This window comes from Onychomys torridus, chromosome 1 (assembly GCF_903995425.1).
Source record: "Onychomys torridus chromosome 1, mOncTor1.1, whole genome shotgun sequence".
Lineage (NCBI taxonomy): Eukaryota > Metazoa > Chordata > Mammalia > Rodentia > Cricetidae > Onychomys > Onychomys torridus.
The window spans coordinates 77,814,704-77,836,388 of NC_050443.1; the positions used below are offsets into that span (position 1 = coordinate 77,814,704).

At 42.4% G+C, this 21,685-nt stretch overlaps 2 protein-coding genes across 2 annotated transcripts; one reads left to right on the forward strand and one right to left on the reverse strand.

Moving 5' to 3' along the window:
* Positions 1 to 2,002: 2,002 nt before the first annotated feature.
* Positions 2,003 to 3,497, reverse strand: Gvqw3 (GVQW motif containing 3). The gene is given in 3 exon segments (XM_036182120.1): positions 2,003 to 2,669; positions 2,672 to 2,858; positions 2,861 to 3,497. Coding segments are annotated over 3 exon segments (585 nt in total). The 5' UTR covers positions 3,017 to 3,497; the 3' UTR covers positions 2,003 to 2,427.
* A 203-nt stretch (positions 3,498 to 3,700) lies between these two features.
* On the forward strand, positions 3,701 to 19,815 carry Thap12 (THAP domain containing 12). Its single transcript, XM_036174702.1, has 5 exons — positions 3,701 to 4,090; positions 9,237 to 9,357; positions 12,299 to 12,406; positions 15,181 to 15,217; positions 17,430 to 19,815. The coding sequence occupies exons 1-5, from the start codon at positions 4,002 to 4,004 to the stop codon at positions 19,346 to 19,348; spliced, it is 2,274 nt and encodes a 757-aa protein (XP_036030595.1). The 5' UTR covers positions 3,701 to 4,001; the 3' UTR covers positions 19,349 to 19,815.
* Positions 19,816 to 21,685: the final 1,870 nt, after the last annotated feature.

Sequence of the window (21,685 nt, forward strand, 5' to 3'; positions counted from 1 at the left end):
ACTTCTTTCTAAGATGTATTGTCCTTGGAGGCAAGCGTGGAGGAACTAGAACTTTATCTCATAGGAAGAGATGCATTGTCCTTGGTGGCAAGCATGAAGGAACCAAAACTTCATCTCATAGGGAGACATAATGGTCTAGACGTGGGATGTCGTAGAACTACTAAGCAGGTGGAATGTAGCAGGAATCTTAAAGGTACTTGTTAATAAAAATCAAACCTGAGCCAGGTATTGGGGTGAATGCTGGAAGATCAGAGAAACAGAACAAGCCACAGCTACTTCACCTTGGTAGTTCCTCAGGTTATCCTGTTTCCTCAGGCTGGAAGCTTCTGAGTCCTCATCCCAATGGCTCTCAGCGGAACTGTGCTGCTCCAAAGCCTGAATGCTAAACCAGCCAAATGCTTGACTAACTAAATGCTTAACTAACTCTAGTGCCTGGTTTTCACGCCTTATATATCTTTCTACTTTCTTCGTCACACCCTGGGATTAAAGGCGTGTGTCACCATGCCTAGCTGTTTCCAATATGGCCTTGAACTCAGAGATCCGGCTAGCTCTGCCTCCCAAGTGCTGGGATTAAAGGCATATGCTACCACTGCCTATTCTCATGTTTAATATTGTGGCCATCCTGCTCTCTGACCCCAGATAAGTTTATTTCGGGGAACACAATACCCACCACAGTGGAAGTCTATAAGCTGCTACTTGTTTTAAGAGGTTTTTTAAAATTATATTATTTTTATTTCATTCAAATTGAATTGGTGTTTTGCCTGCATGTGTCTCTGTGTGAGGATGTTGGATTCTTTATAACTGAAGCTACAGTGGTGAGCTGCCATGTAGGTGCTGGGAATTGAACCCTGGGTCCTCTGGAAAAACAGCCAGAGCTCTTATCTGCTGAGCCATCTCTCCAGTCCCCTTTTAAGAGTTTTGTTAGTTAATATCTTTGTGAGACAAGCTCTACCTTCCAAGGAACTTCAGAACTGAAGATCTGACTGCTTCTGCCTCCCAAGTGCTGGGACGCCCAGCCTTGAAACTTTTTGAAAGCAGGAGAGAAAGTAAAGACAACTTGGTTGAACAGTGGTGGCCACGACTATCAACTGGTATTATTTCCTCCTTAGTAAGCGCAGTCACTAATGTCAGAACCCTTGGGTGAGGCAGACACTGGCCGGTGCCGTGAGATGCTGTTGTCTCCCTGTCCTCTGTTAGGCATTCCGAGATGCACTCAGTCTACACGGAGCACTAGCGACATACTTGAGACAAGTTTCGTTCTGTGAACTCTGGCAGGGAGGTACGAAGAGACTGTTTAAATTTATAGAGCCTGCTTTTGGGGGGTCCAATTAGCTGCACTAACAAATGAGTTATTATAAACGTACTCACGGACATTGGGGTAGGTAGAAATTTATAAACCACTACCATAAAATTAAGCGCAAAGGAGAGGAAGCCTAACGTTTCAAATTACTCACCTGCAACACCATTACCACCACCACCCCGACTTTAATATTTTAGCTCTGAAAGTATCATCATTTTCTATCTATACAGGCTCCAAGCCTCATGCTGCACTACCTCCTGGGTAGCCTTCTCTCATCTCATGGCCCTGTGTCTCACATTTCACAGATACAGTTACAAAAACACCTCCCCCATAAACCCCATCTACTCTCAGCAATCTCACTTCAGAGCATCGCACCGTTGATGCTCAAATCACACCTGACTTCAGCTGTTTCAGCCTCAGTTACTAAATAAATGTTGGAGGGTGTAAATCGGCACTGTATCCCAGACTCCCTTAATGTAGGATCTGAGGAATTACTTGACTTCTTCATGTGACATTATGGTCTTTACCTCAGTCTCATGGCTTAAATGTTCTCAGGCCAAACCCTTCTCTTGTAGCAGAAGGGACACCCAAAAGAATGGTGGTCCAAAGCACGGAGAACGAAACAATCCTAGCTCTCCTGCTGGGGGAGGGGAGCTCTGTGAGGTAAGTATTGGAGGCCAACCCTGAGTCATTTGGACTAAATCACACCACTCAATAAATCAGCATGCCACTGCCTTCTATATCATACCTCTCAGGCCCTGACTGTGAAGCAAGCTGAAACTGCATGACTTTTGGGGTCCCCCCAGAAGAGTATGTCTCCCTTGGCACAGAAACAGACTCCTACCACTGCTTCTCACTGGCATGATGCCCTGGACAGCATGATGTGCAGGACAGCCCTAAGCCTGAGGTGCAGGCACTGAAGAGAGCCAAACTAGTTAGCTAAAGAAATAAAGAGCAAGCTAGAACTGGAAATCAACAGTTACAAGCCCAGCAGGATGGTGGGGAACCCATAATTCAGTATTGCCAGTGGACCCTGCCAAGTGTGAAGGAAGAGCATAAAACAGAAACCAGATGAAAAGCAGATGAGGACAGCTTACTGGTCAGGTTCTAGCTACCTCAGGCTCATTTCACCAGGATGTGAACCAATTCTGAGCAACCCTAGTGGGAATGCTTGCTGAGGATGGCCCCTGAAGAAGCTGGCTGGCAAGGGGGTGGATATCTGCTGCAAAATGACTCCACGTTTCAGAATTTGTTATCTTTTCCCTCACATATAAGCTAGGTTTCATAATTTCCTTTGAATGGTCATATGGGAATACAAATTTAAGTTTAGGCTCATTCTTAAGAATACTCGCTATAACCTTGGCAGACTTTTTCTCATGTTCAGGTTTTCTTTCAGAATGAGTCTAATGGTTTCTTTATCTGAATTTAATTCTTCAGCCATCATTATCACCGTTAACTGCCTGTTTGAACAAACCTAGTCCTTGAACTTCTGGAAATTTTCATCTGTCCTGTGGGTGACTCGACGACCACTTCGTGCTTCACCTGGGACATTTCCCCCCACCCTACTTTAACCCTTTTGTGCCAGTCAAGACCTCGAGCCCTCGACCCCACTTCATCACCGTAGGCTTTCAAACGATGGTGGGTCTCACTTGCAGGCTTGTTCAATTTCACGCAAAACTTGATACTAATCCTTTGTTCTAAATAGCGATCACTCATTTTGGCACTAAGCCATACAGGGACATTATCAGGCCACGACTGTGAGAAAGCGCGAGGTGTCAATCTCTAGGGTGCTGCTGGCCTAATCATTTCACAATTCCTGCCCTCCGGAAAGCCACCAGGGAAGTTAGTGCTTTTCTGAGTTTTCGCCCTTAGCGTCTAGTCGAGGTATGGGGCTGGCAATCTCGCACTAGCCGGGTCACAGAGTAACTTGAGAGGCAAAGCTGGGAAAAATGAAATCCTCTACAATCCATGTTCGCGTCCAACCGGTGCGTGGAGTTTGCAAAGCAGTCACCGAGGTCGTCCTGCTTCTGTAGCCCTAAGAGTCTACGGTGACTCATGCAATGGACACATAAAGAGTGGCAACTTAAACAAGCAGGGATGGCAGGGTCGTGGCGTAACGTCCGAACTCGCTCCAGACCTGTAGAAACCCCGCACACGACAAACCTACCGAGGACACCCCGGGGCTCGGTCCTGGAGTTCCGGGAGGCGAGGCCGCATGCGCACTTCCTCCCTCGCGCGGGTTGGGTTGTGCGCGTGCGCACGGAGGCAGCGGCGGCGGGCTCGGCCCCCTCCCCGCCACACCCGGCCAGACGCGCTCGTGTGCGCATGCCCGCCCGCGGGAAAGGTCGCCGGCGAGGAGGGCGGGGGAAGAGGGCTGAGAGAAGAGAGGGCACCCTCGAGCGCCAGGGTGCATTGTGGGAAGGAGGCGGCAGCGTCCCGGGCGGGCTGGAGGTGCAGCAGCGGTGGCGGCGGCGGTAAATCCTCCCGGCCGCTCACAGCACTGTGGAGCCGCGGCCCCAGCCCGGCCTCGGCCCGCGCGCCCCTCCTGCCCCTCGCGGCTTCGCGAGTCAGCCCCTCCTCCGCGCGCGGCCTTGCGGAGCCGGCCGGCCGGCCCAGCTCCCCTCCCCGGCCCCGCGGGGCGGCCGTGCTGCCCTGACGAGGCGGGGAGGGGAGGGCTGGACCGGCCGGTGGCCGGGCGACCATGCCGAACTTCTGCGCGGCCCCCAACTGCACACGGAAGAGCACGCAGTCGGACCTGGCCTTCTTCAGGTTCCCGCGGGACCCGGCCAGGTGAGCGGGGCGCGCAGGCGGCGGGGACCTCGGCGCACGTGCGCTCTCGGGGACCTGGCTGAGAGGGTGCCACCCCGGGGCGCGGAAGCGGATGAAGTGGGCGCTGAGCGCCTTCGCTCGTCCCGCTCCTTTCCTTAGCTGTCAAAGAAAGGTTAGGACTCCAGGGCTGTGTCCCTGGCGGCCCTGCCTTCCCCCGCGTCACCCGTCTCTTCCAGGGCAGTGTTTCTGTTTGGAGTCGGGCCGCTTTCTTTGATCTTAAAATCAGGTCACAACTGCTGCCTCCTTCGGACTTGTCATCGCAGTGTTCAAATGCAGACCGTTACTCATTGTCTCCCTTGGTTATTGTGGGGAAACACAGAGGATGTGTGTGAGGGCGTGGGAATAGGTACTGAAACTTCACTTTTCCCGTGGGGTGGCTCATACTTTGGGTCGTTTAGAGAGACGTAGGGACTTAGTGTCATAGGCTGCAGGTGTGTTTCACGGGGCTCTAGTGTTGGTCATTCATTTAAAGTCCATGCTTAGCCATGTTTGGAGTACTGTGTCAGGTGCTGGGCACTCTGCGAGTGCTGTCACGGGCCGCAAAAAGCGCCTAATCCATGGAGGGAGCAGATCTATCAACAGGCGTTGTAATGCAGCATGTTATTTATTGGTTGAACAAGTATTTATTGGAAGTCTATACAATTGGTAGAAATTGGTCTGAGCACAGAGGGTGAATAACATATGAACCAGTGAAAGTCCTGCTCTCAGGTTATGTTCAAGTGGTGGGAAACTGGCAAGTAAAATATTTATAGTTATGGACCCGATAATGAAAAAATACCCTGAAGGAAAATACAGCAGAGGCTGGAAGGGCAGAAAAGTAGCCAGGGGCCAGCTGGAAAGATGGCTCAGCGCTGAAGAGAACTTGCTGGATTTGCAGAGGACCTGGGTTCTGAACTCACATCAGGTAACTTGACCACCTGTAACTCCATTTCCAGGGGATCTCATGCACAACCTCTTCCGGCCTTTGTGTGTACCAGACAGGTTCAAAGTGTAAAACACTCATGCAAATAAGTAAATAGATTTTTAAAAAGTATAGCCGGGGAGCTGAGCATGGTGGCATACTCTGTAATCCCAGCTCTGAGAAGGCAGGGAGAATTAGCTTGAGGGTTTTTTTGATGGGGGGGAGCTGAGGATCCAACCAGGGTCTTGCTAGGCAAGTGCTCTACCACTGAGCTAAATCCCCAACCCCTTGCTTGAGTTTTGAAGCCAGCCTGAGTTAAAGTAAGTTCCAGGCCATTTAGGGTTACAATTGTGAGATATTGTCTCACCCATTAAACAAACAAAACAAATGGTAACAAGAGAGGCACAATTGCTGTTTTAAACAGGAAAAAAAGAAGTCCCACCGCAGTGAGTTTGAGCCAGGAGTTGAATTAGGGCAGGGGACAGCCATGAAATACCTTAGGAAATCTGGAAACGGGAAGAGTGGAGTCAAGACATGCTTGCTGATGAGGTGAGGTGTGTATGAGAGTCACAAATCGTTTAGGAAGTTGTCGGTAGAAAACCCTCTGACGTTTATCTGAGTGAAATGGGAGATCTTAGAGCTGAGAGGGTTCTTAACAGGATTACTGGCTGCTTGTTAATTGTAGGGAACAAGAGTGAAAGCAGGAAGACCAGTGAAAAATTGTTGCAATAATCTAGATTGGTAGAAGAGGAGGAAGAGGTACAATGCATTTTAGATAAGGTTTGGTGATAAAGCCAACATGATCTACTAGTTGGGATGTGGGTTATAAGAGAAAACAGAGTCAAGGGTAACTCCTGAAATTATGTGTGATAGCATAGTTACACAGGCATCCTGCTCTGTTTCTCTCATTTCCTTGAGACAGGGTCTCTGACTGAACCAGTAGCCAGGCTAGTGGCCAGCAAGCCCAGCAGCCCTCCTGTCTCCACTCCCTGTAGTGATGGAGTTGCAGGCGCAGCCTTTTCTCAGATCCCCATGCTTGCACAGTAAGTGCTTTTGCACACCCACTGAGCCATGTCTCCTAGATTCCTGAAATTTTGAACATAAAACCGTTACTGACATAATAAGAAAGACTGGGAAATACAGAAATACAGTTTGTTGGGGGGATATTAAAAGTTTGTTTTGTAATGTGACATCTGACAACAGGCTTGTAACAGGCTTGGTGGGCACTCCAAAGGTGTCTTCAGTGCTAATGACCTTGACTAGCATACTTGAGACCCTAGGTTCTATCCCCTGTAAGGGGGTGGGGAGTGGGGAATAAGTATCTTTATACTACATTGTTGTCAATACCTCCTCCCCCTACCCCCAAGACAGGGTTTCTCTGTGTAGCCCTGACTGTCCTGGAACTTGCTCTGTAGACCCAGGCTGGCCTCACACTCAGAAATCTGCCTGCTTCTGCTTCCTGAGTACTGGGATCAAAGTCATGTGCCACTACTCTTGGCATAGATTTCTGTTTTAAGTCTATTTATAAATGTGTTCATATATTTTTAACTAACCTTCCATATGTGGTCTGTGGCCTTTTAAAAGAGATCTTTGCCTACTCCAAATATATTTATTTTATTTGTTTATTGGAGACAAGATCTCATTCTAGCGTGTGTGTGTGTGTGTGTGTGTGTGTGTGTGTGTGTGTGTGTGTGTGTATGTATATACATATATATATACATATACATATATATATATATATATACATACACATATATATACAGGCAGGCCTTGAACTAGCTGTAATCCTGCTTCAGTTTCCTGAGTGCTGGGATTACGTATATGAACCACTATGCCCAGCTTATTTTATCTTTAATATTTAGACTTACAGTCACTTGTAACTTATTTTTGTTTATGTGTGAAACTACTGGTCAAGATTTAATTTCTTCATATGGATATCCTACTCAGCACTGTTTGTTTAAAAAACATCCATCTACTCTGCTGTTCTAGAAGTATTTTGGTTTTGTTTTGGGACTGAAATCAATATGGGGGAATGATTTTCTTAGAATCAGATATTTCATGAACTTGTATGGCTCCATTTGTCTTTTTTTTCTTTTTTTTTTTTTTTAGCTGAGGACCGAACCCAGGGCCTTGCACATGCTAGGCAAGGCTCTACCACTGAGCTAAATCCCCAACCCCATTTGTTTTTAAGAGCCGGGCGGTGGTGGTGCACGCCTTTAAGCCCAGCACTTGGGAGGCAGAGCCAGGCAGATCTCTGTGAGTTCGAGGCCAGCCTGGGCTACAGAGTGAGTTCTAGGACAGGCTCCAAAGCTACACAGAGAAACCCTGCCTTGAAAAACCAAAAAAGAGAGAGAGAGAAAGAGACACACACACACACACACACACACACACACACACACACACAGAGAGAGAGAGAGAGAGAGAGAGAGAGAGAGAGAGAGAAATGAGACCTTATGCATCTTCCACAATATTTATTCCTAGACGTTTGATATGGAAATGAATAGGGTTAACTAATTGTACTTCTCTGTTTCATACTTATTCTGTTCTTGAATTGCTGTTGGTATCAAAAAACTATTTTACCTTAAATCAGAGATAATGTGGATAGCAGCACACTATATAGAGGATCTCCAGAAATTAATAATTTAAAAATACAACATAGTTTGCCAAACTTTCGTTGTAAAACATTCTTGCACCTAATATTTGTATTTTGAAACAGAATGTTTATGAACATAATTTACAACTGTAAAATATTAAAATATGAATACCTAAGGAATGGTTACTGAGTGGTGTATTTCCTAGCTAAATGGAATGATAAACAATTTAGGTATATGGCTTTAGCTTCTGTAGGAAAATCATAACAGTCACTGTGGTTTCACATACTTGAGAGTGGAATTAAGTGTCAGGGCATGTATCAGGGTTAAAGTAATAGGACCTAAGAGTAGTCAAGTGCGGTGGCACTCGCCTTTAATCCCAGCACTCGGGAGCCAGAGGCAGGCGGATCGCTGAGTTCAAGACCAGCCTGGTGTATATGTCCAGTTCTGGGCCAACCAGGGATACATAAGGAGACCCTGTCTCAAAAAACGAACAAAAATAAAAGATCTAAGAGGATATATGTGTGTGTATATTAATATGTTTTATACTTGTAGCATAATAATACTAAATCCATGATATAATACAGTATAATATACAGATAGGACATGAATTTGCTTTCATACTCGTGACACTTTTTCCATGGCAGAACTTTATTTTTATTAACTTGGAATGAGGGAAAAATCTAATTGTAACCTGTCAGGAAATTACTTAAACAATTTAATCCTTAATTTCTTCATCTGCACTCACCTTTGGAAAGAGTTGGAGCAGTATCTAGCACTTAATAAGTACTTAAACATTTGTTTTTCTGAAATCTTAAGCACTAAACACATGTGTTTACCTTGATTAGCATCTTCAATACTTTATATGTAATAGACTATGCAGATGCTGTCTCTTTGTTCTTGGAGCTTGCTTTTACATTTATACGTATACCATTATGTGTACTACATCATGTTTGTAATAAGGCCAACGAGTACGTCTTCATGCTTATATGAGGTACTGTAGTTGTTTGTTGAACATGTACTCACTACCTCTTTGCAGCGCTGGTGGTGTTTGATCTGCTCGGGTGAAGGAAATGTTGGTTATTTGCCTTGTGGGTTGAGTTCTGTGTTGGCCCCCTGTGCTGCTGCTGCTGCTGGGGTTCTCACTGATTCATAGATGTCTTTCTTGATTGAGCAAGTTACTTCCTAACTTTGTAGTTGAAGAGTTTATTCTAAATGATTACAACTTTGATTTTATTATTATTAAAATTCTCCTAATTGTGTTCTAAATGAGTATATCAGGAACCCTTCTTAATGATACATACTTGCCTTAAAACTAAATTAATTTTTTGTTTGATTTTTGAGGTCTCAACTATGTGGCCTTGTCTACTTGAAACGCATTAAGATCTGCTTTCCTCTTTGCTAGGATTAAAGGCATATGCACCATGCTTGGTTCATATTAATTATTGAGACAAGTTTTCCTATGTAGTTTAGGCTGGTCTCAAACTCAAGAGTCCTCCTGCCTCAAGCCTCCCAAGTACTGAGATTATAGGTATGTGTCACTATGCCCAGCTCAAATGCTGAAATTTAAACTTTGGGTTTATATTTCATAATTATATTTTGGTTTTATTTATAGATGCCAGAAGTGGGTTGAGAATTGTAGGAGAGCAGACTTAGAAGATAAAACACCTGATCAACTAAATAAGCATTATCGACTATGTGCCAAACACTTTGAGACCTCTATGATCTGTAGAACTGTAAGTAATAGCCAGCTTGGTTTCTCTTTCTCTTATTATGTCTCCCTATTCCCTACTGTTTAAGTTGAAGATACGTTTGGAGTTCAGTAGTAGTAGTTGTTTGTTCTCAAAAACTTGACTTTTTCCCCCATTCCCCCCTCACTAGAGGTAACAACTTTTAAACTTAAAGAAAATATAAGTGTATAATACTGTGGCTGTTCATTTCAAGCAACTTTTCTATAGTTTTTTATTTGTTGTTGTTTTTTTAAATGTTGTTCTATGGATAGAGCCTTCTGTATACTATGCAAGTGCTCTACCACTGAGTGAGCCCCAGCCCCTCTCTAGAATATTCTTGTGAATGACAGTCTCACCTTGGAATGAATGATGCCCCTTATGTTCATAATTTGAATATCCTCTTAACAACCAGCACTTACTTTGTTCCCACTATTAAATTGTTAAGGGCTAGCTAGAACAAGAATCCATATCACACAAGTAACATAAAAATGTTCTCACACCCAGACCTTGCCCAGGGCCCATTTCTAAAGAGATCAGACCAAAATCTTAAGATTTCTGTTGTTCTAGGATTCTGTTACTGCTGTGATTCATAAAAGCCAGAAACAGGCAGATTTGATTGACATGTATGAAACACTATAGAGACCGATAAGGAAGAGTTTGGTAAATCCACAGTGTTCTTATGTGTAACTAATGTTTTGTATTAGGTTTGGATAGATATAAACTTGACTTGAAGGTATACTATATATTATTATGCAGCAATTTATTTTGATATTTTTTAAGATACATTTTGCAGAGGCATCAGAAAACTAAAGAATGATTGGGTTATTTTATTTCTCAATATTAATTGAATCAGATACTTGTGAAGTCATGGGAGTGAGCCAGTTCCAGTTCAACAATGTAATCACAAATATTTGAGGGATTTTTTTTAACCTTGCTTTGTTAAAAGCACTAATGTTGATCAGCCCAAAGATTTTATATGTTTTAAAGGCAAATTACTTTTGTGTTCCTGACATTCAGTTAAAATATTACAAATTATTTTAAAATACATAAGCCATGCAGCTTTAGTTTTTTATTTTACTATAGTAAGTATCATCTTTTAACTGTATAATTCCAGCCTGATTAATTTGAGAAATTTAAAATATAGCTCACTAATGTAGCTGATTTTATTCAGTGTTTAGAATAGAAAGATTAACTAATTTTACTTTTTTAAATCCCAAATGATTCTTTCACCTTGAGTAAATTAACCCAAATGTGAGAAATGTTCTTTCTGTATGTGTAGTGCAAGCAGCTTGAAAGATGGCTTACATGATAGCATTGAAATATGGAAGCTTGTTGGCTTTACTGGTTTGGCATTGAAGATCTTGTAACATACATGAGTAGTTCTGCCAAAGCCAAAACTTTTATCTTTGATGCTAGAATAAGATCAGTATAGTTATTTTAAATTAGCAAAGATTAAACCGTAATATAGAGTTAGAATTGTTCGTATGAGTTAGATATAATCTTATACCATATGTATTTATAAATGAGTGTAGAATATCTTTTTTATTTATATTCTAGTTTTTCTGATCTTTGCTTTGTCTGCTAGTTTTGAACTTTTTAATTCTTTAGAATATCTCATCCTTCCCAGAATCACCTATTTGATGTGGACTGTGCTTAATTTTGAGAATTTAGCTTAGTAAGAAAGATGAAAAACTCAGGGTATCATAGGTTTTGCCTTTCTCTGTAGCTTTGTCCATACCAATCCCAACCCAAACTTCCTGGTAGACTCAGAGTTCGTAGTCCAGCATAGAAGCCAAGTATTAAGAAATTACATTAGCCGGGCAGTGGTGGCGCACGCCTCTAATCCCAGCACTCCGGAGGCAGAGCTAGGTGGATCTCTGTGAGTTCGAGGCCAGCCTGGGCTACCGAGTGAGTTCCAGGAAAGACACAAAGCTACACAGAGAAACCATGTCTTGAAAAGCAAAAAAAAAAAAAAAAAAAAAAAGGAAATTACATTAAAGGCTCATGCCTTTAATTCTAGCACTTGAGAGGCAGAGGCAGGCACATCTTTTGAGTTCGAGGCCAGCCTGGTCTACAGAGTGAGTTCCAGTACAGATTCCAAAGCTACACAGGTAGGATTGAATTAGAAAACACTGACTCTGACTAGTAATTCGGCACCTCTTTGGATGGAATCCGAGGAGTATGTTACACTTAGATATATTTTCCTGTCCTGCCTTCCCAACCTCCCTTACCAAGGTGAAAAAATTTAGAGAAGTCAGCTTTGAAATAATCATTACTTCCAAGAAAGTTCTCTCAAAAGTGTGTGTTTCTCTGTAACTGGAGGGAGAAATCAAAGTCACTTTCTCTTTGCACTAGCTAGTGGGAATAATAGTAATCAGTTACTCTCCTCATTAATTTCTTGTTGTCCCAGCTTCTTGGCTCACTGTAGAAGACTGTCACTATGTAGGTTTAGGTCCAGCTTCTGGCGAGACACAAAGCAGGGCAGAGAAAGGTGCTTCCTCAGTGATAAGATCATTAGGACAGGAAGGGAGTTTAGAAATGCATAATTGAAGTTATGTATTTTATTATCCTTAGTATATATAATTTCATTTTGGAAGACATTGATCTACTTGACACCTGACTCCTATTTAGAACAAGAAACTGGAGTCCAAAAAGTCATTGGTCAGGTTAATGTTTTTACTGTGTCTTGATATTTCCCAGTTCTAACAACAACAGTGGTGTGAATGGCAGGTAAGGAGGGAGCATTGTAATTAAACATAAAAAGGCATAGATAATTTGAGAGACCTGTGATTTCTATAGATTTGGTAGCTAATGGAAGAACAGAACAGATCAGATCTCCAGAAGGGCATTGGATTTTGCAAATGCGTTTTAGTGAAGCCATTAATGTATAATTTTATTTACCTTTTTTTGAAGGACCATCTCTGAATTGATACATTTTCTTTTTCAGAGTCCTTATCGTACAGTTCTTCGAGATAATGCAATACCAACAATATTTGATCTCACCAGTCATTTGAACAATCCACATAGCAGACACAGAAAACGAATAAAAGAATTGGTATGTCTCTGGCTCTACAGCTTTCCTATCTCTCCACAATTCTATTAACTCAAGTATGGAAACATTTATTAACAGTTCATCCAAGTTATTCTGTCTCCCAGCATGCCAGGAAGTGAGCGCTATGCTTATTAAGACAGCTAGTCTGTCTTAGTTCTATTTAAATTGAAAAGGCTCCTCCAGATATAGCTAGTTGATAGTTGTCGACTTGGGACAAAGCGTGCTGTTGATTACAGGCCATTAGCTCATTGCTTTCCTGGGACTGGTAGCAAGGAGAATGAAATTGGCATGTTTCTGGACTTCAGCACAAAGGGATAAAGAAAAGGAAAGTATTAGAATTTGAGATCTAGATTGTTTAGAGATGAGAATTTTAATATTATTGTTGACAGAGTCCAGAAAAAGTTTAGAATGTCATATAATTTATTTATATGTGCTTTTATAATCCTTTGCTACCTTTTAGCTCTGATAGCTGAAACCTACCTATCTTTTGTTGACCTTAGATGAACACCATAATTTACACATTACCCCTATCAAGGCCTCTTTAATTCAATTTCTTAAAATTATGTAATTATTTATTAGGCACACATGCAATGGCAACATGCATGTGGACACCAGAAGACAAATTTTAGGATTGGTCACTCCTACCTCAGGAGCCTGGGATAGGCTTGTGAGGCACATGCAATTTCTTGTTAATCCTTCTTATTGGCTCAGCTCCCCTTATATCATTTTGAAGACAAGTTCCTGTTAGCTCTTCAGAGGCTGTTTTGTTTCAAGAAAAATTTGCATGTTGTAGACACTGCTCCTGAAAGTTAGGTGGGACTCAGTGAAGTCCTCTAGGCTTGGAATGGGTAGGAGGGTTTTTTTGCCTGTGCAGTTTCTTGATTTTTCTCTGCTTGCAGTTTACACAAACTCTTCTTGTGTTTCCTAAAGTTTGTGACCTCCATTTAGAATTGTTTAATGCTTCACTTTCTCTGTTCCTAAGCTACTTCAGTAGTGTTTTCAGAGTCGGTAGTTAATCAGCAACCACTATTGTGAATTGTTTTGATAGTTTCTTTCCTCTTGATTTGGGGGGTATACTTTTTTTTTTTTTTTTTAACTTTTCCTAGCTTCCTGAATGTTTTGCCTCACATGTGTGTCTCAAGCCAGTTTAGAGATATGATGCTTGCCCTGCTTAGCTGGCAGTATTTTGTAATCTCCTTTAGTTCTTTAAGATTATTGTTTTTATTATGAAATTTTTTGTTTGTTTGTTTGTTTTTAGTTTTTTGAGACAGGGTTTCTCTGTGTAGCTTTGCGCCTTTCCTGGAACTCACTCTGTAGACCAGGCTGGCCTCGAGCTCACAGAGATCCGCCTGGCTCTGCCTCCTGAGTGCTGGGATTAAAGGCGTGTGCCACCACCGCCCAGCTTGTTTTTATTTTGAAAACCTCTTTGTGTTGTTTATTTCAAATGTTAGATGGTGCACAGAGGGCACCTATAGTCCACAGGATCCTATATGTGTGTCTCCATTGTCCATGAAGACTGGTACTTCCTCAGGTGATGCACTGTTCTTCCTGAAAGCTTTCTGAAGTGTTTTATTGTGGACATTTAAATTTTATTCAATAGGACGAGGGATATAGTCCAGTGGTACAATGCTTGCCTGGCATTTGCAGGGCACTGGGTTCAGTTCCAAGTACCACCAAAACAATTAAAAACAAAAACCAAGTGCCATAGTGTATTTTCATTGCCTTTATTATCTGGTCTGGTGATAATTTTACTTCTCAGGACTTACTCTTTTGTGCTTATTTGTCCTTCCTCATTTTCCCTTTCTGCTTCTCTGGGATTTGTCATAGATGAGTGCAGCAGTCCTTTGCACCAGCTGTTGTATCCCTACTCTGCCTTCCATGGCAGGCTACCTCCACACTTGCTGTCCTTTACCTGTTACCCTCTGTACTGGGGCTGGGAGAAACGACTGTCCGATTTAACCAGCCTGCTAAAGTTCTTGTTAGTAGTGTCCATACCCATCAGGTGCCCTGCTTTCTCTGGCTTTCATTGGCACTGTTGTTTTCCTGCCACAGATAGTAGTAGATTGTCTTGAGGGGAGAATAAAAGACAAATCTGGACGTTCTTTCTCGGTCTACTTGTGATTGTCGGTTTGGCTACATAGAGTATATTCTGTATTCTTTGTCTTCTGGCTAACACTGTCACTTGCTTTCTGTGCACTTCCCATTAGCTGTCACTAAGTTCTGTGATTCAGCAGCCTCCTTGTTTTGTGACAACTTTAGGGTTAGGTTGGGAAGAACCATTGTATTCTCTTGAGTTTGATACTAAGTGCTGTGGTGTGCCTTCATCCCATTTATCATTCAGTACACATTTGTCCAGTTAGGATCCTTCGGGGAGAAAGTAGCTTAAATAACACGTGCTTTCTCTTCTAGTACGTTGTTATAAGCTTGGAATCATGAGCACATTACATAGTTTTGGTTTCCTATCATCTGTTTGAAGAATGTATTCCACGTGAAGAATTAGTGCTCTTTGGAGCTAAGGATGTAACTTAGTTGATTGGGTTTGACTCCTTGCACTACATAAACCAGTACTGGGAGGTGAAGGTAAGAGGATCCGAAGTTCAAGGTCACCCTCAGCTACTTAGTTCAAGACCACCTGGAATACACAAGACACTTTCTTCAAACAACAGTGACAAGACTCCTTACACTCTTAAATGAGAATTTTTTTGCTCAAATCGGGCTTTTTAAAGTCTAAGATATTTATTGGAGATGGTTGACTTAAATATTTTCTTCTTTTTTAGAGTGAAGATGAAATCAGGTCACTGAAACAGAAAAAAAGTAAGTGATAGTGTTAATGACTCAGCGTCTGAAGGCCTTTTAAAAAGGCCTTGACCTGGTAAGAACAAATAAATTGAGCGTGAATATAAAAGTGTGCTTGGCTTTGTCCTGCAGCCTAGAGTTGTTGGAAACTGCAATCTTAGTTCATCCTGTATCTGCAAAGGATTGTTGTGCTGTGTGCATTGCTGTGTACAGAGCATAGTGGGAGTGCCTTCTCCCTCCAGGTGCTCTCAGTGTGGTAGGGTGGCAGGCCACAGAGTGTCCCAGTAGGGAAGGCATGCTCCAAGAAAGCCAGCCAGTCCAATTCTACCTGTGCACCTTGTAGAGCATAATTATTTCTTGTCTATAAAGGCAGTTGGTACTTTTGAGTGTAGTGATGACAAAGTCTTTGTAGGTGCTGATGTGTAAGCTGTGCCATCAAAGGATGAGGCTAGAAGTTGTTTCTGTTCTTACCAGTTGACACCATTTCTCCTCCTTTATCTTCTTCTCTTGCTGCTGTAGACACAAGCTTTGACTGGTGTCATTCTATCTTCCTGGTGCTTTGTTTAATTCTCACAGTAGCTACATGATAAGCAATATTTCTTCTTTATAGATGAGGAAACAGACTCAGCAAAGAAAGACAGGAAAGGTATTCTGTGTAAACCTAGAGTAGAACAAAACAAGCTGCTCCATTGAAGTAAGGACACTCACTTAGATGTTGTCAGGGTTTCTGATAGCCGGTGGTGCTTAACAAAGGAACCCAGAGGAGAGAGTGCAGAGCTTCGAATTTGCAGCACTGTGAGCTGCTAGCCGCAGGGACCACTGAGGAGTTTGTAATTCGGTGATAACATGACCAGGACTCCATGCAGCACTCTGGACTAGGAAAGGCAACTGTGTAGGCAGAAGAGCTAGAACTGGAAGAACTTGTATGTAGGAGATTCACATAAAGAATGGTGTCCAAACGGAGAGAGACGGTTTTCACTCTATATTCTTTGTGCTTTAAGAAGCATCTTTTGGAAATAATATAGTAGAACTAATACTTGATCAGAAGTGAAGGAATAAAGGAGGCAGAGAGAAGGTAGGGGCAGCAAGGAAGGCAGACCTCCAGGGTAACCTCTTTCTCGGCGGTATATGTATTAGAGGAGGAATCGTGTGCACTGAGGAGGATTGTGGAGGAATCTCCCCTGGCCTCACTGAGCCGTGCTGAGCTCTGAGAGCCTGGGATGCCTAGAAACACAGCTTACACCACAGTCCAGTCACACTAGACTCCTCTGTATCCTCTGCCACCCTAGTGCTTTGATTGGAGTGTGTAGACCAGCCACGTGATGTACCTTCCTTGCCCGTGTCCCCTGTACTCATGTAATTATCTAATGCAACTTCTGTTCAGGGGGTTTCTGACCCTCCCAGTGATGCTGTACAATTTTTGGTGGCTTTCTCATAGACCTAGCCTTTTTTGGGGGGGAGGGGAAGTTGAGACAGGGTTTCTCCATGTAGCTTTGGAGCCCTTCCTGGAACTTACTCTGTAGCCCAGGCTAGACCTAGGCTTTTAAGAACTGGGTTTTAAATGATTCTTCAGATCTTAATTTTTTTCTTGGGACCATTACTGACCTGTGTGACTATACACAGGGCACTTTCCCCATCCAGATTTGAAAAGACTAGGCTGAGCTTGCTAATACTCTAATATTAACCTCACCCCTATTATATGAATCTATATTATGTTGTTTTTTGTAGAGCTGTCTTCCATATAGAAGTATAGCTTAACATTTAGAGAGAGGCAGCATCTCTGGATCTTGGATGTCATTTCTGTCCTGTCATTTTATCTGTGGCCTGGGGCAGCTTATTTACTACCATTATTTGTCAAGTGGGTTAACACCGTCTGCCTGAGGGAAGTCATGTGATATGTGCGAAATGTAAAAATACCTGTGGAAATACTTTCTTTCATCTTTTTTTCCCTCACGGTATGGACTATCTGCCATTCATGTTAGTAGTTTGTGAAATACCTTGTAATATAATTAAAAATGTTCCTGCTTCATAACAGCATTTAAAAGATCTGCCCACAGCATTTGTCTCTCCTTTTACTAACTTAGTTTGTATCCTATTCTGTTGATGTTCTATTAATGGTGAATGAGTGAGTTTGTAGATTTTAAATATGTAGCCAATCAAAAGTGTAACCTAGTTTGTCTTTTGTGGTTCCTCATGAATTTGTTTGTAAAACTAACCCTTTGTTTTCCAGTTGAGGAAACTTCTGAACAAGAACAGGAAATTAACAGCAATGCTCAGAACCCCAGTGCAGAAGCAGGGAACCAGCAGGATGGAAACGTGTTACCTTTGACCCTTGAAGAGAAGGAGAATAAAGAGTATCTCAAGTCATTGTTTGAGATTCTGATTCTCATGGGAAAGCAGAACATACCCTTGGATGGGCACGAGACAGATGAGATCCCAAAAGGCCTCTTTGCTCCAGATAACTTTCAGGCGCTCCTGGAGTGCCGAATCAACTCTGGAGAGGAGGTCCTTCGGAAGCGCTTCGAGACCACAGCGGTGAACACGTTATTCTGCTCCAAAGCACAGCAGAGACAGATGCTGGAGATCTGTGAGAGCTGCATTCGGGAGGAGACGCTCAGGGAAGTGAGAGACTCACACTTCTTTTCCATCATCACAGACGATGTGGTGGACATAGCAGGAGAAGAGCACTTGCCCGTGCTGGTGAGGTTTGTCGATGAAGCTCATAACCTGAGAGAAGAGTTTGTGGGCTTCCTGCCCTATGAAGCTGATGCAGAAATTTTGGCTGTGAAATTTCACACTACAATAACTGAGAAATGGGGATTAAATATGGAGTATTGTCGTGGTCAGGCTTACATTGTGTCCAGTGGATTTTCTTCCAAAATGAAAGTTGTCGCTTCAAGACTTTTAGAAAAATACCCCCAGGCAATCTACACACTCTGCTCTTCCTGTGCCTTAAATTCGTGGTTGGCAAAGTCTGTCCCTGTGATAGGGGTATCCGTGGCTTTAGGAACGATTGAGGAAGTCTGTTCTTTTTTCCACCGATCACCACAGCTGCTTTTAGAACTTGACAATGTAATTTCTGTTCTTTTTCAGAACAGTGAAGAGCGGGGTAAAGAGCTGAAGGAAATCTGCCATTCCCACTGGACAGGCAGGCATGACGCCTTTGAAATCTTAGTGGATCTCCTCCAGGCGCTTGTCTTATGTTTCGATGGCATAAATAGCGACACAAACATTAGGTGGAATAACTCGATAGCCGGACGAGCATTCGTACTCTGTAGTGCAGTGACAGATTTTGATTTCATTGTTACCATTGTTGTTCTTAAAAATGTGTTATCTTTTACAAGGGCCTTTGGGAAGAATCTCCAGGGACAAACTTCTGATATCTACTTTGCAGCCGGTAGCTTGACTGCAGTACTGCATTCGCTTAATGAAGTGATGGAAAATATTGAAGTTTATCATGAGTTTTGGTTTGAGGAAGCCACAAATTTAGCAACCAAACTTGACATTCAAATGAAACTCCCAGGGAAATTCCGGAGGTCCCAGCAAGGTAACCTGGAACCTCAGCTAACCTCGGAGAATTACTATAAAGACACCCTCAGTGTTCCAACAGTGGAACACATTATTCAGGAACTTAAAGACATATTCTCTGAACAGCACCTCAAAGCTCTGAAATGCCTATCTTTGGTACCCTCAGTGATGGGGCAGCTCAAATTCAACACCTCAGAAGAGCTCCATGCTGAAATGTACAGAAGTGATCTGCCCAATCCTGACACGCTCGCAGCTGAGCTTCACTGTTGGAGAATCAAGTGGAAACACAGAGGGAAAGATATTGACCTCCCATCCACCATTTATGAAGCCCTCCATCTTCCTGACATCAAGTTTTTTCCCAATGTCTATGCCTTGCTGAAGGTCCTATGTATTCTCCCCGTGATGAAAGTTGAGAAAGAGCGCTATGAAAATGGGCGAAAGCGACTCAAGGCATATTTGCGGAACACTTTGACAGACCAGAGGTCAAGTAATTTGGCTTTGCTTAACATAAATTTCGATATAAAACATGATCTGGATTTAATGGTGGATACATACATCAAACTCTATACAAATAAACCAGAGCTTCCTACAAATAATTCAGAAACCATTGAAAATACCTAAAAGATTTTAAAAATGTCTTAACGTTTGCTGTTTGGAAGAAAAGCCGTAAGGTATAGTAGGCCAGTTAATCACTGTATACCTTGTGGCTAGACCTCCAGTTGAATGCATCATTAGCTGTTGGTAATCCACATAGTTAAATGGCCCCCATTTGAACTCTCATGCTTTCAGTATCTGTCTGTTCTTGCAGAAGTTGGCATTGGGAGTGCCAGAATGCCTCCCTGCTAGTGGCACTCTGGAATTGCTTTAGTTAGTCATTTTAGATATAACTTTATCATTGTGGACCCAGTTGTCAGCTGTTGAGTTATCAGGTCTTCGAAAAATGAATTTTATGAAAGATACTTTTATAATGTGTTACGATGAAGTATATCATTGACTTTTGACTTGTAGGAGTTATGGGTGTTTAAAATTTATGGTAGCAGCACTTGAAAGGCAGAAGCATGAGGATCACAAGCTTTAGGCCAGCCTGGGCTACATAGTGAGACTCTGTCTCAAAAAAACAAGGGCTGGGGTATAGCTTAGTGGAGCACTTGTCTAGCATGTGTAAGCTCATGCCTCAGCACTGCAAAATCAACAAAGCAACAACATCTACCTGTGATAAACAGTCACAGGAATCACAGAGTTTATGAGCTCAGCCAGCAGGTTTCAGTGGAGTTCTGTGAGCATGGCAGGACCTCAAAGGAACAAGTGAATGGCAGAACCAGGCACTGTTGCTCCCCATTTGGTTGTTGCTGTTTACATTCCTTTGTTGAGCCCACATTTTCATAAGCTTTTTCACAAGTAAATTCACTTCTGCTTCACGATGAAGACAGACAAAGGCCATCCATACAGGCAACTACTGGCTTGTCTGTTTTCTTCACTCTTTTTACATGAGTATGTCTGTCTACTGCCTCATCTTGATTTATAAGCAAAACTTACAAAAATAAATGTTTTGTGGTTTATCTAAATAATACAGAAAATATTACTGTTATTTTTGGTGAATAAGATCAATTTTGTACAGTTTATTTCAATCTAAATAAAATGTGAATTTTGTTTAAATTTCAATTGAGGTATTTTTGGTGGGTCAGAACACACTCTTGTGTATTTTCTTAAAATGATTATTTAATAATTAGCCTCATGATTTACAATTCAAGATGAAATACTTTCTAGTTTTTCTTTTTTGGTACATGGTTTAAAGTGTAGGAAAATAATTAAAAGTAAGAAATTATTAATTATATTGTTTATCTAACTCATTTGTTAAATATATACTGTGGCCCCTGCTATAGGTTGTTGGGGCTGTGTTACTGTTGCTGATTAGAGTGTCTGGGTGAATTTCATAATTGCTGTTGGGCTGTTTTTTTGTCGAAGTTAGTTAATATTTGTTTGTTTGTTTGTTTGTTTATTTGGAGCTGAGGATCGAACCCAGGGCCTTGCGCTTGCTAGGCAAGCGCTCTACCACTGAGCTAAATCCCCAACCTGAAGTTAGTTAATATTATTTGAGCCTCAGATAGCAGAATTGGATGAATTTGCTGCAGCACTGGGCAAGCCCGGTAGAAGTGTCAAATCAGAACATGTTGCCTATGCACGTTATAAAAGATGAAACGACTTTATTTTGTTAGCACTCTGCATGATGTTTCTGTCTTTAACAGAGAGGGCTGACCAATTCAGGGTGACGGTGAAGGAGATCAGCCCTGGCCTATGGTTTGTATGAGTTCTTGGGACACTTACAAAGTGTTGTGACTGGCACGGTCTGTTTCCTCCATCGTAAGGCGGTGCTGTGGGGATTAGGTAATTTGTTGTTAATGCCCGGTTGCTGCCCATACTTAATGGCTTAAAGAGACGATTTCACTTTTCATAGTTTTGAGGTTGGCTAAATGATTCTTTGAAAGGGTCATGTGGGCTTTCTGCCTTTCATTGGAAAAACTGTTGAGGTCAAGGTAGGATGGCCAGGTCTCTCCATGTGTGTTTTGGGGAACACAATACCACCACACATGTGCTCTTTTATATCATTGTAGCCCTTAAAGGGTACCTTCAAAGTCTGGACTCAGGCACTTAGGAAATATCCCTTATACCACATATTGTCAAAGCAAGTCACTTGACTAGCCTAGGTGGAAGGGATAAGCAAATAAATTCCCTTAGACAGCAGTAGTTGCAAAATAGGTCCTGTTTTCAGTCCACCACAACCATGTATCCAGACGCATTTGAAGGTGCCTTCTTTTGGGTATGGGTATTCTCTAATTTGGGGCTTTGTGGAAAATGTGAAGGCCTCCTGCATGCCAGGCAAGCATTCTGCCAGAGCTGCACCCTGGCAAAAGCCCTAGTTTGTTCAAAGGTTTTCATGCCAGGTGTGATATATGAGGA

Coding starts and splice junctions, on each gene's coding strand:
- Thap12 (XM_036174702.1), top strand. CDS start 4,002: ATGCCGAACTTCTGCGCGGCCCCCAACTGCACACGGAAGAGCACGCAG. Junction 12,407..15,180: donor GAAAACGAATAAAAGAATTG/GTATGTCTCTGG, acceptor CTTCTTTTTTAG/AGTGAAGATGAAATCAGGTC. Junction 15,218..17,429: donor GTCACTGAAACAGAAAAAAA/GTAAGTGATAGT, acceptor TTTGTTTTCCAG/TTGAGGAAACTTCTGAACAA.